General features: G+C 30.4%; 2 protein-coding genes across 4 annotated transcripts; one reads left to right on the forward strand and one right to left on the reverse strand.

The window, feature by feature from the left end:
* Positions 1 to 714: 714 nt before the first annotated feature.
* On the forward strand, positions 715 to 3,086 carry LOC114181224 (uncharacterized protein C9orf85 homolog). The gene is made up of 7 exons (XM_028067619.1): positions 715 to 860; positions 971 to 1,092; positions 1,240 to 1,292; positions 1,538 to 1,601; positions 1,904 to 1,946; positions 2,043 to 2,090; positions 2,534 to 3,086. The coding sequence occupies exons 1-7, from the start codon at positions 774 to 776 to the stop codon at positions 2,837 to 2,839; spliced, it is 723 nt and encodes a 240-aa protein (XP_027923420.1). The 5' UTR covers positions 715 to 773; the 3' UTR covers positions 2,840 to 3,086.
* A 1,514-nt stretch (positions 3,087 to 4,600) lies between these two features.
* On the reverse strand, positions 4,601 to 11,296 carry LOC114181070 (solute carrier family 25 member 44-like). Of its 3 annotated transcripts, none has more exons than XM_028067400.1 (6): positions 11,159 to 11,296; positions 9,615 to 9,996; positions 8,307 to 8,503; positions 7,534 to 7,675; positions 6,020 to 6,173; positions 4,601 to 4,967 (listed from the first exon to the last, which is right to left on the reverse strand). In XM_028067400.1, the coding sequence occupies exons 1-6, from the start codon at positions 11,185 to 11,187 to the stop codon at positions 4,936 to 4,938; spliced, it is 936 nt and encodes a 311-aa protein (XP_027923201.1). In that variant the 5' UTR covers positions 11,188 to 11,296; the 3' UTR covers positions 4,601 to 4,935. The 3 variants fall into 3 exon arrangements, with proteins under 3 accessions (XP_027923201.1, XP_027923203.1, XP_027923202.1); XM_028067402.1 differs by having other exon boundaries at positions 9,615 to 9,991; positions 11,159 to 11,283; XM_028067401.1 differs by lacking the exons at positions 4,601 to 4,967; positions 6,020 to 6,173 and adding an exon at positions 6,189 to 6,326.
* Positions 11,297 to 12,998: the final 1,702 nt, after the last annotated feature.

Raw genomic sequence — 12,998 nt, forward strand, 5'->3', positions numbered from 1 at the left:
CCACTTTGGTTCAGATGTGTCAGTTTGGTATCCGCTTTTAAAAATGTGTCAATCGAGTTCCAACTTTTGAAAAAGTGACTCAATTAAGTCTCTTTCAAAAAAAATTATTAACGCCGTTAACTTTATTCATGACTTTTACTACTAAATTTTAATATAAATATGAATACTTAATTTTGTAAGTCATTTTAAATATCAATACCCTTAATGACGTTAATAATTTTTTTTCTGAAATGGACCTAATTGAGACATATTTTCAAAAATTGGGACTCAATTGACACATTTTTAAAAATGGATATCAAACTGACACATCTGAACAAAAGTGAATATCATTCGACTAATTAAATCCATATTTTAATATGTATTTTGAAATATATTTTTTAAAATGTATTCTCTGATTTAAATATATCTTTCGAAATATATATTTTGATATATATTTAAAAAATGGAGATTCAAGATTTTTTTTTTTTACCTTTTTATTCTTTTTATAATTTTAATGAAAAGTAATTTGGAGTTTATATGAGTGTTTGGGATGCAGGAATAAAAAAATAGGTGGTACAGAAAGAAACAGCGTCCACTATATTGATCAAATGGGCCGGTGAGAATGAACCTAGGTAATCCAAATTTCATAATCGAAACTCGTCACCTAAATTAAAAAAAAAAAAAAAAACAGATACCTAATAAAAGAACAAAACCTCACATTAAAGAATGTGAGAAGTGTTTTTTTTTTTTTTACTAAGGAACGCAGGTTGTGAAGAGAATCATCAGAAGGAAAGATGAGTGGCGGCAACAGGAGCGGACCCCCAAAGCATCAGAACAAGTACGCATGGAAACCCAACGCTGGTCGCAAAATCAACGAAACAGTTTGTGATTCAAATCATTCCTTCAATCTTACTTTGTTCCTATCATATCAATGATCATAGAAAGAACATTTGAATATTATTTTTAATGTTATTACTGTTTATATTCACAGGAAGTTGGAGGAAGGTTCAGACCCCTATCTGAGATCACAGGGGTGTGTCCCCGTTGCAAGGAACAAATCGAGTGGAAACGTCGTTATGGAAAGTACAAGCCTCTTCTTCAACCCGCTAAATGGTAGTATCATCTATCTTCTCTCTTCTCTCTCTTTTTTTTTTTTTTCTTTACCCTTTAAAAAATAAAAAAATTTCCCAATTTTTCATGAATTATATTAGATTGTTATCATTTAGCTTTTGGTTGATTAGTTAGTTTACTGGGTTGCAGTCAGAGATGTTCCAAGCGCAATGTTCGACAAGCCTATCATAATTTGTGTTCTGGTTAGTATAATAATTGATTAGTTTCACCTTTTTATTTTTATTTTTGGGCTTTGTCAAGTGGGTGTTTTTGGAATGTGGGGGTGGATAGGGGATAAGGGTGTATGTTGAATTGGTTGGGTCATGTAAGTGAACACATGGTGTTTGTGAAAAGTGTTCTGAGGGTGTATGAAATAATACCCTGAGGAAATTAGTTGAGAACTGAAAATGTGTATTTTGCTTGCTCATTCGTTTTACTGTTGGTGTAGGTTGTGCCAAGGAGCATGGTGTATGTGCAAAGTGCTGTTGCAGTAGGAAACAAATAGTTGGAAGGTTGTCTTTCTCGCATCTGATGAAGGATTTTTTGTTTTTATTTATAACAACATAAGCAAGGTTTTTAAAAAGAATGGTTGTCGCAATGTCAAGGTTTTCAAGTTCATAGCGTCTGCTATTATTACCATATTGGACACATTTGCCTTCAATTTTCGGCAATCTTGCAGTGAAAACCGTCACCCCAATTTGAAACCTTGAACATATGTTTTATGCAAAAAGGGGCATGAGTTAGCACCTGCTGACCACAACACTCTAAAGGAAAGGATGAATTTGCGTTTGATGTGTGATTTTGTTTCTTGTAGGGATTTGTCAGAAGTTGAGGCTGAGCAAAAGATGCTTGACGAGGTTCCTTTTTCTCTGTCCTTCCCTCCTTTTTGAATGTTATATTTGTTCTTTTATGCAAAGCGGAAACTCATAGTGATACTGGAATTTTTGTTGCAGGCCATTAAGAATTCTCGGGAGAGAGAAAGGAGAACCCTATTACGTGCTGTAAGATACTAAAACTAAGACCATTCATTTTTTTTCTTTCACTACATATTATGCTTCTCTCTTTTCTCTATCACTTTCAGTCTAATCAATCTACCCCTGACAATGTTATAAAACAAACATGATTATATATTGTACGTTGCTATGTAACATTTCGTTTGAAAATCATCTCACCAGGTTGAGTTTGTTAAGGAATTCTAGTTATGAAATTTGTTGTAGTACTAGCTGTTGATGCATATGTAATTCTCTAAAATTGTTCTTCATGCATATGTTCATATAATTTATTTTGAGTTTATATTGGTATTTTAAAAAGTTATGATTCATTCTTCATTTAGTGGCAAAGGCCAAAGACAGTAGTTCTATTTTTATACCATGTTTGTCTTTCTGTCCTGCACTGCAAAACGTGCTATGTTACTGATGATTCTACTTTCTACTCCTGCTATCAGATGAACAAAGGCAAATCTAAGAATTCAAATAGTACCCCATCAGATACTACGGGTAATAAAGTTGGACAACTGTTTCCAAATGCATCACTTGAAGACTATGCCAAACTGAATAGTGTTAAGGTGGAGCATGATGATGGTGAAATTTGTGAAGATGATAGTGAGGGTGAAGTTTGTGAAGATGAAGATGATAACAGTGACAATGAAGATTGTGATGACGCTGGTAACACTGACAGTGAAGATTGTGATGAGGATGACGACAAAAATGATGAAAGCATTATCGATCACCCCAATTCCAAAAATGAATGATTCAGTGCATGAGTATATCAGTTTCTTGTAGAAATTCAAATTACAATACTTATTTCTTTGCAGACTATTTTCGGTGCATCTGTTGCGCATTAGGTGAGAAATATTGTGTTGAATACAAATTTTGGTAAGTTGTATCTTTATTTGATCGCCTTATGGGTGGGCCGGTTCTTCCTCTTTTTTGTCCTGACATGTTATGCCGAGCATGATCATCAACTTATTATAAAGTTGTTACCTTCATTTTGAGGTACACGGGTCTACTTATCAAACCAAAAAACATCTTAATTTTGAGAGATACTTTGAGAGTTGCTTTGAGCTATGGTATAAAATTTAAGGGCATCTGAAAGAGATTATTGAAGTTATTTTTAGCTTTAGAAATGCTAGAAAATGGAATTTTGAACGTCTTTCTACAAGTTTCTCTCATTTTTATGAATAACTTCTTGCTTGATAAGAATTTATTGCATAAGTCTTTTTTATTCAAGTGTACCTTTAATCTAATGGCATACTTGATTATGCCTATTATGGCTATGTTTTGAAAGGTTTAATTATACTTTTTTTAGAATGTGTAAATATGCCTTTTGGTTTCTTGTTTGGGAAAGAAATAAGAATGAGTGATACGTTGCTGAAACATCAGAAGAAGTAAGCAATTTTTTTAGACTAAAAACAAATATTATCTTATTTACATGGACTAAAGTGGGAAACAGTGCAGGAATAAGATTCTGATGGCTTTCAGCAAACAAGATGTCATCTATTGTTAAATTGAAGAAAATGGAGCATGAATTGTCTTTTGTGATTTGTAAAGAAAGCAGATGGACACTTACAGTTACCGAGTGCTGGAATTGGTTTATAGCAGATGCTTGAATGAATTAAAATTTTCTCCATAGATAGGTTACAGGTTATACTCCCACAACTACGCAAGTGATGGCATGCTATTGCTGTATTTTCAATTATCTCAAGTAATTCTTATGTGAGATTTTGAGCTATTGCTGATTAGATTATTGGAGGAAGCCATTTTGACATATTGGTAAGAGTTTAACATATAACAAAGGACATTCGAGATGCTATTTAGATAAAGTAAAAAATTATTTTAAGAAAAATTTCGTATAATCAAAATTAATTAAATTATAAATAATCTAAACAAGTCAATCTCAGGTTTAATATTTTTTTAATATGTTCCATTACATAAAAAAGTTGACCTTAAACCATCAATTGTTTTAATAAGTCAAATCCAAATTTGAAGTGCTCAACTGGTTTATCACTACTTGTCTGGAATGGTTTCATTTCTAAATATTCAAAAATGAGTTTAATTCTTCTAAAGAAGGGATGTCATTAGCAGAATAGATTGTATTAAAAAAAATTCCCAAATCTATAAATGGCGTATAAAGAAATATTATAAGCTAGTCGAACTATTATTTTTACTAAACACTTTTGTTTAAGTCAAATAAACTTATTAATTGGTCAAATAAACAATAAGCTAACTGAAATAACATGTTAAACACACTCAAAATTTGTCGTCTAAATAACTAAACCCGAATTTCATGACGATGATTTGCCCCTTTTTGTGAAATTATTTTAGAATAAAATAAGTCATATATGATAATCACATAACAAATTTTGCTACCTTTCATTAAGAAAACTCAGATATATCTTGAACATTTCGAAAATTCCAATTCTACTTATATCACAATGACCAGTGATGAGGTGCAAAACAAAATAAAATGAAATGAAAAAAGAGTGAAGGCAAACCTGCAGGACAAAAAAATCTGATTATAACCACTTTCCTCCTATTGTATATTATCAATAACAATGTTCGAAGAGAACACATCTAATCCAATTTAGTCTTCGAAAAGAATGGGAAAAAAAATTCTAGTACAAAAATTTCCACATTTATATGTTCCTAACGATTAATTCGTTGAACAATCAATTAGCTCAACTGTCTGCTTAAAGTTTAAAACCTTTTAAGCAGTAAATCTGGTGCATATGTATCTGGTTATGTCCAACAGCAAAAATCATGCTCAATTGCCATTGTGATTTTTCCAGTAGTGTCCAGCGAAGTAGATTGAGACAAAATTCTTGGACAATTTCCAAACTAGATCATTTTACACATCTTCATCCTTTGCACACACGCGCTCTGAGTGAAGAAACATTGAAATAATTTCAAAATGAGCTAAAATATTTACCTACAGGAAGATTAAAAATGTGCCAGACTCTTTTAACAGACAAAACCATGAAAGAAACCAAATAACGAGTCTACGGTATGAAAATATATCTTCAAAAAGGGCATAAGATATGCAATGAATGGGACGATAAATCCAGTGTGAAGAAACAAATTAAGTCATTATTACAAATTTTGAGACAGGGTCATCAGAATTGACATTAGTAAGTTCAAATTTCTGACAACTAGAAAAACATAGATTATTAATACCCCTTCTTTTGTGCAAAACTAATTAATTATGAATGGCTTCATTCCTAAGTGAGAGGACTAATAAAGCTGAAGTATGTAATATAATATGCGTGTCTGGTACATGGATTTCGATTTGCATAATTCTTCGCTAAATGAGGGGAGTCCATAAATTTAAATAAAGATTCAAGGTTTGAATAAAAAATAAAACTAATCACAAGGAAAAATTCAATCACAAGGGTTTAGGATTCTTAAAAATGGGACTTAAGATTATAACCATCCGTTGTGAAAATTTGTCATGATATATTTCCAGTCATAGTTAATTTCAGTAAGCGCACTACTTGCAGCCCAACATGCACCATAGAAAGGTAGGAGATAGACTAAATGTAAAATTGAATCATTCTTATTCTGGATGCATATAACTTTAAATGTAAATGCATCGTATACAATGCATTACATAGTATCACATGCAGTACCACAAAAAATTACCAACAGAACTAACTACGCAGCCTTGACCATAATTCAGAAATAAAATGAAAGCAAATAAAATCAATAAATCACCAAAACAAGGATACTTAGGGTTAATAAAAAGTAATGGGTTAAGTTCAATATTTAACTACAGTCTACAAACCAGAATAAACAAACAGGATTGTAAACACAGGAAGTAATTAGAGTTAATAAAAAATAACGGGTTAATTTCAATATTTAACTACAGTCTACACCAAACCAGAAAAAACAAACAGGATTGTAAACATAGGAAGAAATCAGAGAGCACGACTTACTCAGATATTCATAAGCCACAATCATTGAAGTGCCCCACGCTGACATGCTGAAAAACCTTGGACCTAATCCTCTATATAAACCTTTCCAACCATCTTCAAGAATCAAATCTTTAACAACTTGTTTTACAGAGATTTTCTTTTCAAGTCCAGTCACCTATAGTGCAAGCCATTGAGTGCGGAAAATTTAGTAGACAGCGACATATTAAATAAATATGATTGAGGTTCAATCACAATATTATACAATGATCATAAAATGATGTTCCAATCTTCCCCTTTGCTTTGCCATCTTTTCTAAGAATGAGAACTTCTACAATCACCAAAACATACCGGAGAAATACATGTATTACTATCTTTGCTATAAAAGAGGGTTGACAATATTCACATACAGTGCTATAAAAGGAGTCAAAAATATCTAAACCAATGCAGTTAGACCAACATAGAAAGTGGGTATCACATCAATCTTTCTCAAACTAAAAAAGGTCAAAAGAAAACAGCAACAACAAACAGTAGTAATAATGATAAAGGATGAAAAAGATTAAATTTTTTATACATGTAATACATAAAAGCAAGCTAATATTTTGAATCTGATATTCAAAAATGTCTAATATATAAACAATGAAGAGTAATACACAAAAAGCCCAAGTGCAACAAAAAAATTTCTTATAATAAAAGTTTTACACCAAAGAATCTCTGTAATAATGACTTTGTGTTCCTAGTTCTTGATCTTTGTATTGTATTTACTCGGTAGGCACATTCAAGAGCCAAAGCCAAATTGAAGGGTCTTAGAATATAGAGAAATATCCATAAACTTGTAATACCAAACCATTTGGAATCCCTTCAGTTATCTGTTTATCAATAAATAATTTCATTTAACTTATTCTCTTAAACTCACAATTAAAGATATTTCAAAGGAAGCATATTATATACCACGATTATATGACCAATCATATGTGACATTTATTGTATTATTGCAACACATTTTAGAATAAATTTAAATTATGTAAATCCTAATAAACTGATTTCTAAAGATAGAAAGTAAATATTCAGAAATAAGTTACAATCACCAAATAAATTGTGGTTTTCAAAAATTCATACCAATCCTCAATTGTTTTTTAAATTTTATGCAAAATATTATAACTCACAAAATGAGAAAACTTGTCATAAGTGATAATCTAAAATATTCTAATATACAATTAACATATTTTTGGAGATCTCCATATATTCTGAGACAGATGACAGAAATTAAGTCAGAAGGGGTAAAATTCAAAATTGATTTCAATTAGTTATAAAAATAACAAAATGTGGGTTAAAATTGTGTATTCAAACACACTAGAAATGAAGGATGGCACGGGACGTTTGTAAGCTTCTTGTGAAATTACCAAACACGTATTACTTTTAACACCAAATCATTAGTAAAGATATAATAACAAAATACAAGCATTAACATCTATACTTACACTGATGCAGAGAACTTGTGCAATGGAAAGAAATGTGTTCTACAAGGTTATGGATACCTGTAACCGTGTCTTGATTGTATCCAACGGGGTTGTAATACAGGATGCAGTAGCACCAGCAATGATCCCTCCAGTAGCCTGAACTAATATAATCTTTGGTAGACTAGGAGTGCCTTCCTCACCGGAGTTATCCCCCAAGATTCTGCCAAAGCAATCAGTGATAATGATCATTAAAAATCAGACAGTTTACCTAGTAATGCAGAAATAACATATTAGTATGATGTGTTTTAATGAATTCATTACACTGCAAATGATAAAATTCACCAATCTAAAGTAGCTTAAAAAAATATAAGCTCACTTTGCTTTTGTTTGGATAGGTCCTCTAAGTTCAGTAGAAATCAACTATTCAAACTTATATAAATGGATTTTATATATCTGACCAGGATATCATCAAACTTCAAGGATCTTTAACAGATTTTTTCCAGTTTTACCATGTCCTTGTAATACAACAAATCTACACATATTTAACTTGAATGAGCTAACTTTGAATCACTGCATTCATTGTAATGAACATGTACATAGATGATAAATCGGAACCTAACTAGATTGCAAAGATTTACAGGCTCTTCCATATACTCTTATTTTTAATAGCATAGTAACATTGTGGTGTTGGTTAAACATAAAAAAGATCAAAATGACAGGGTTAAAATATATGAATTTCAAAAGATTTTCAGTTTTTCTAACCATTTGATAAACAACATATTATAAAGGAAAAGGTAATATGAGCAATGAAAGAGCTTTAAGACTCCAGAACAAGGATTCCCATGTCTCACCTCCATAAGTAATGTTTACTTGAGCCATAACTTGCCCACCATACAGCACTAGATGGTACATAAGTCATAACAGATAGACCAAATCCTTTATATAATCCCCTAATGCCATCAGACCTTAACACCTTACGAGCAACATCTAAACCCCCCGTATATTGTGTATGGCCTGAGTATCCTTGCACCATCAACTTTTGGCTAACCTTAATATCATTCAATATAAAGGTAGTTAGCATATGAAAATTGATACAATTATACTACTATTTAGGTAAGAATGGAGAAAAGGAGATAATGGAAATCAAGAATAACAAGAAATTAAATTAATATGCAATATTGTGATGTGATAAAACATATTAGGTTCCCAGTCCTAGCTAATTAAGTAGATAAAGAAATATGGAAACCACCTCTAAGAAAGAAATCATCTATGAGAATCTACAACATTATAACATATAACAATTAGTTAATCATATTATGAAATATTTTCTAGATATTCTATTGAGGATTCATTTATCCATATTTCCATAAAACAAAAATGTTTTATCAACAGGAAAAGAAAAAAAAAACACAATAAAAATACCTTTTTCTCGTTTATCTAAACATGTCATTAGAACCTTTTCAAAAAGAACAATATATAAGGACAAAACAAAATAAAACACCATAAGTATACTGATAAAACACATTACATCAAAACCATCCTTTCAAACCTTTTTTTTCTGATAATAGCATGTTTTATACGCGGGACACATAATAAAAATACTTGCCACATTTATTTAAACATGTCATTAGCACCCTTTAAAAGAAGCACAATATACAAGGAGAAAGAAAAATAAAACACCATAAGTATGCTGATAAAACACATTACTAGAAAACCTTTCTTTAAAACCTCAAAGTTTCTGATAATAGAACTAACCAAGTTGGAGTTTGACTATAAAAGAAAAGTGTACAAAAAAATAGTTTAAATTTAAAAATGTATCTAATACAACTTATAAAGCCATATGAAAAGTAAGTACAAAAATACTTCTAGAGCTAAAATAAAATTGAATTGCAACAGACATGTCAACAACTCCAGTGTATATATTCAAACTTCAATATTTGGCAAAGTTAAAAGACACACTTAAAAAACTGTTGGCCAGCTTGCACTGTCAAAATAACGAACTTACAAAAGATGTATTTGAATGTACCACAGCATACAAATGTGTTAGCATAGCATCATATACAGATATCAGTGAGTCCGAAAGAGTATAATTTTTTTAAGTACAAAACGACAGACACTTGTGCACAGCGGTTGAGGTTGGGTGAATTAGATTATTATACCACATCAATTGGAACAAACATAGCTTGTGCCAAAAGTGATGATGTCATGCCTGCTACTCCATTTGATATGGCAGCCTGGGTGGTATCAGATAGTCTAAATGGCTCCAGCATCCTGAGGGAAGCCACCTTTGTGGTCTCCAAGGCAGTAAGAAATATGACTCTGGTAGGAATTGTACCAGTCATAACTGTAAAAAACCCTTTATACAAACCACGGATGCCATCCGTTTTAAGTAATCCTTTCACAACAGATAATGCACTTCTCTCCAGAGTATCCTTTGAAGCAACCTGCAGCCTAGTTTTCACAACAGAAACCGGGTAGAGTGCTACTGTAACACCTGTAAAGAGTCCTGCTCCCACGACGTAGAACTTCGTTTTATCTAGCCTACAAAAATAAGTGGGACTCAACAAATACATAGAGCTTCAAAGAAATCAAATTCATCGTCGATAAAACATATTCCAAACAAGCCAATTCACATGTCTAGAATAAACCACCGATTTCTTCCTACAGTTATTACCCTCTCTCCGTACTAGTCCCCACCAAATTATTTACGTAATTCTCAAAGTATTGAGTACTTATCAGTTTGGTCCCCCGCTTAATATTTTAGTGAAATTCAAGGATCGATGAAGGATTGTTTAATATCTGGAGGACTACTTGACATGATTTCCAATACTTTCAGGACTACTCAAGTAATTTTGCTTCATTTTTTTAACTTTGGGGATCACTAAGGAAAGTATTAGAAATTTCCAATACTTTCAGGACTACTCGCAAAATCCCTATGCAAGGTAAGGTTTTCATCCGTTTATGTACTCCATTTCGTCATATATCTAAAAGACGTGAAATCTCAAACACAAAGAGAGTAATAGTTTAGATATGAAATTGGTGGTTTACTCAATGCATATTAAGAAGACCAAATGTCCACGGGTGCAAGATTCATTGAGCATTGAATAGGAAAATGAAAGCAACAATACAAGAAGAGCGACACAACCTAGAATCTTGTTAGTTGAAATATCTTCTAATCGAGCGAACACAAACAGCTAACACTACATTTCTGCATTTCTGCTTGTAAGCATTACTTCAAACAGTTATTAGTGCATATCATGTATATTTCTTGAATTCAATTTCAGTTCATTATATTTAATTGTTCATGCGATAGTTGCAATTCGCACTGGAACAGAACTAATAAAAGCGCGAAATTGCAAGAAATGGAGAAAGTGAGAAAACCTGTCCCAAATAAGAAGACCAAATGTCCACGGGTGCAAGATTCATTGAGCATTGAATAGGAAAATGAAAGCAACAATACAAGAAGAGTGACACAACCTAGAATCTTGTTAGTTGAAATATCTTCTAATCGAGCGAACACAAACAGGTAACACTACATTTCTGCTTGTAAGCATTACTTCAAACAGTTATTAGTGCATATCTTGTATATTTCTTGAATTCAATTTCAGTTCATTATCTTTAATTGTTCATGCATAGTTGCAATTCGCACTGGAACAGAACTAATAAAGCGTGAAATTGCAAGAAATGGAGAAAGTGAGAAAACCTGTCCCAATTAATATCGGAAGAGGCCATTGCTTCAGCGGAGACGAGAAGCGTTCATAAGCAGCTCAGTGCTGCAGATTTCGAATATGGAAGAGAAGCAAAGCTGAGAAGGAAGAACAAAAGCAATGAACTTTGTATCATTTATAGAGAATATGCCAACTCCTGTTAGTTTCCTATTTATTTATTTTTTATATTTTAAAAATTCATTTTCAATTTTTGTATATTTTTTATTGATTTGTCAAATGTGTATTGATTCACGCCTTTCTAAGAAAAACTTCAATCTATCGTAACTTTTATAGAACAATTTAAAAATACGTTTTTTAATGTATAAAAATTATTAGGTAGCAAACTAATACGAAACAAAAATTGAGTAATAAAAGAATGATAATTAATGGATAAATTGTTTAATTAAATTAAAATTGAAAGAGTACCGAAATACAAAAAATAGTAAGAGCAAAAGGTTCAATAAGGTAACATAGTAACTAAAACACATAATAACATTTTTATTAAAATTATATGTGTAACTATCTATAATCATAACTATATATTTCTAACTATGTACAAAAGATAGATTTTTTTTGTTTTCTCTTTTATTTTTTTATTTTTACCCTCTTAATTTTTATTTTTAAAATTTAAATAGTTATCCATAGTAAAAGAAATATTTTTTAATTTTATCATTTTAATAACTATTTTTTCAATTTTAAATAATAACTCATAATATTATTTACTTATTATAATATTTTATATTTCAATAATTAAAATTCATTTTATCTATAATATATATCTATAACGATATACATCTTTTCTTTTTCTAATCTTATCCTTTTAATTATTACTTTTAAAAATTAAATAATTTATAAATATTTAAAAAATACATGCATACGTACATATATAATAACGTTTGTAATTATGCTAATAAATATAAAATACATAATAACGTCTGTATTTACGTTTAATAAATATAAAATGAATATGAAGTTTGGATGTGCACATAAGTCCAATAACTACATGTAAATCAGTATTTATTTTATCTCATTATTTTTTTTCTTTTTCTTTAGATTTTTTAATCTATTACATACTTTATCTATCCTTTATTACATCTACCTATTGTAGTTAATAATCTATTTACTATTATTTAATGAGTTAAATATGTTTTTGTCCCTCAAGTTTTAGTGAATTTTGAAATTAGTCCCTCTTCGAAACTTTATACCAATTTAGTCCTTCATCTTTAGAAATACGTAGATTTAGTCCTTCTTACCAAATTTTATTAAGTTTATTTGACATTTTAAACGCATTTTATGATAATATTTGAGTTAACATTGAAGCAAAAATGTGTCAAACAGTGTAAATAAGTCAAATACTATCATGAATTAGTCCATCTTCGAAACTTTATACCAATTTAGTTCTTCATCTTTAGAAATACGTGGATTTAGTCCTTCTTACCAAATTTTATTAAGTTTATTTGACATTTTAAACGCATTTTATGATAATATTTGAGTTAACATTGAAGCAAAAATGTGTCAAACTGTGTAAATAAGTCAAATACTATCATGAAATGCGCTTGAAACGTCAGATAAACTTAACAAAATTTGGTTAAAAGGACTAAATTCATGTATTTTTAAAGATAAAAGACTAAATTGGTCAAAAGTTTTGATGAGGGACTAATTCCAAATTTTGCTGAAACTTGAGGGATCAAAAACATATTTAACCCTTATTTAATCTTCTCTCTTCTTTTTTATTTTATTTTTATATATATATATATATATATATATATATATATATATATATATATATATATATATATATATATATATATATATATATATATATATATATATACC

This window comes from Vigna unguiculata, chromosome 4, assembly GCF_004118075.2.
Source record: "Vigna unguiculata cultivar IT97K-499-35 chromosome 4, ASM411807v1, whole genome shotgun sequence".
Classification (NCBI taxonomy): domain Eukaryota; kingdom Viridiplantae; phylum Streptophyta; class Magnoliopsida; order Fabales; family Fabaceae; genus Vigna; species Vigna unguiculata.

Excerpts from the sequence above, each read along its gene's own strand:
- LOC114181224 (XM_028067619.1), top strand. The coding sequence starts at position 774 with ATGAGTGGCGGCAACAGGAGCGGACCCCCAAAGCATCAGAACAAGTAC. Across the intron at positions 861-970 it reads GTCGCAAAATCAACGAAACA|GAAGTTGGAGGAAGGTTCAG; the intron begins GTTTGTGATTCA and ends TTATATTCACAG. Across the intron at positions 1,093-1,239 it reads CTTCTTCAACCCGCTAAATG|TCAGAGATGTTCCAAGCGCA; the intron begins GTAGTATCATCT and ends ACTGGGTTGCAG.
- LOC114181070 (XM_028067400.1), bottom strand. The coding sequence starts at position 11,187 with ATGGCCTCTTCCGATATTAATTGGGACAG. Across the intron at positions 9,997-11,158 it reads TCCGATATTAATTGGGACAG|GCTAGATAAAACGAAGTTCT; the intron begins GTTTTCTCACTT and ends TTATTTTTGTAG. Across the intron at positions 4,968-6,019 it reads TGTGGCTTATGAATATCTGA|AGCGCGTGTGTGCAAAGGAT; the intron begins GTAAGTCGTGCT and ends TTCTTCACTCAG.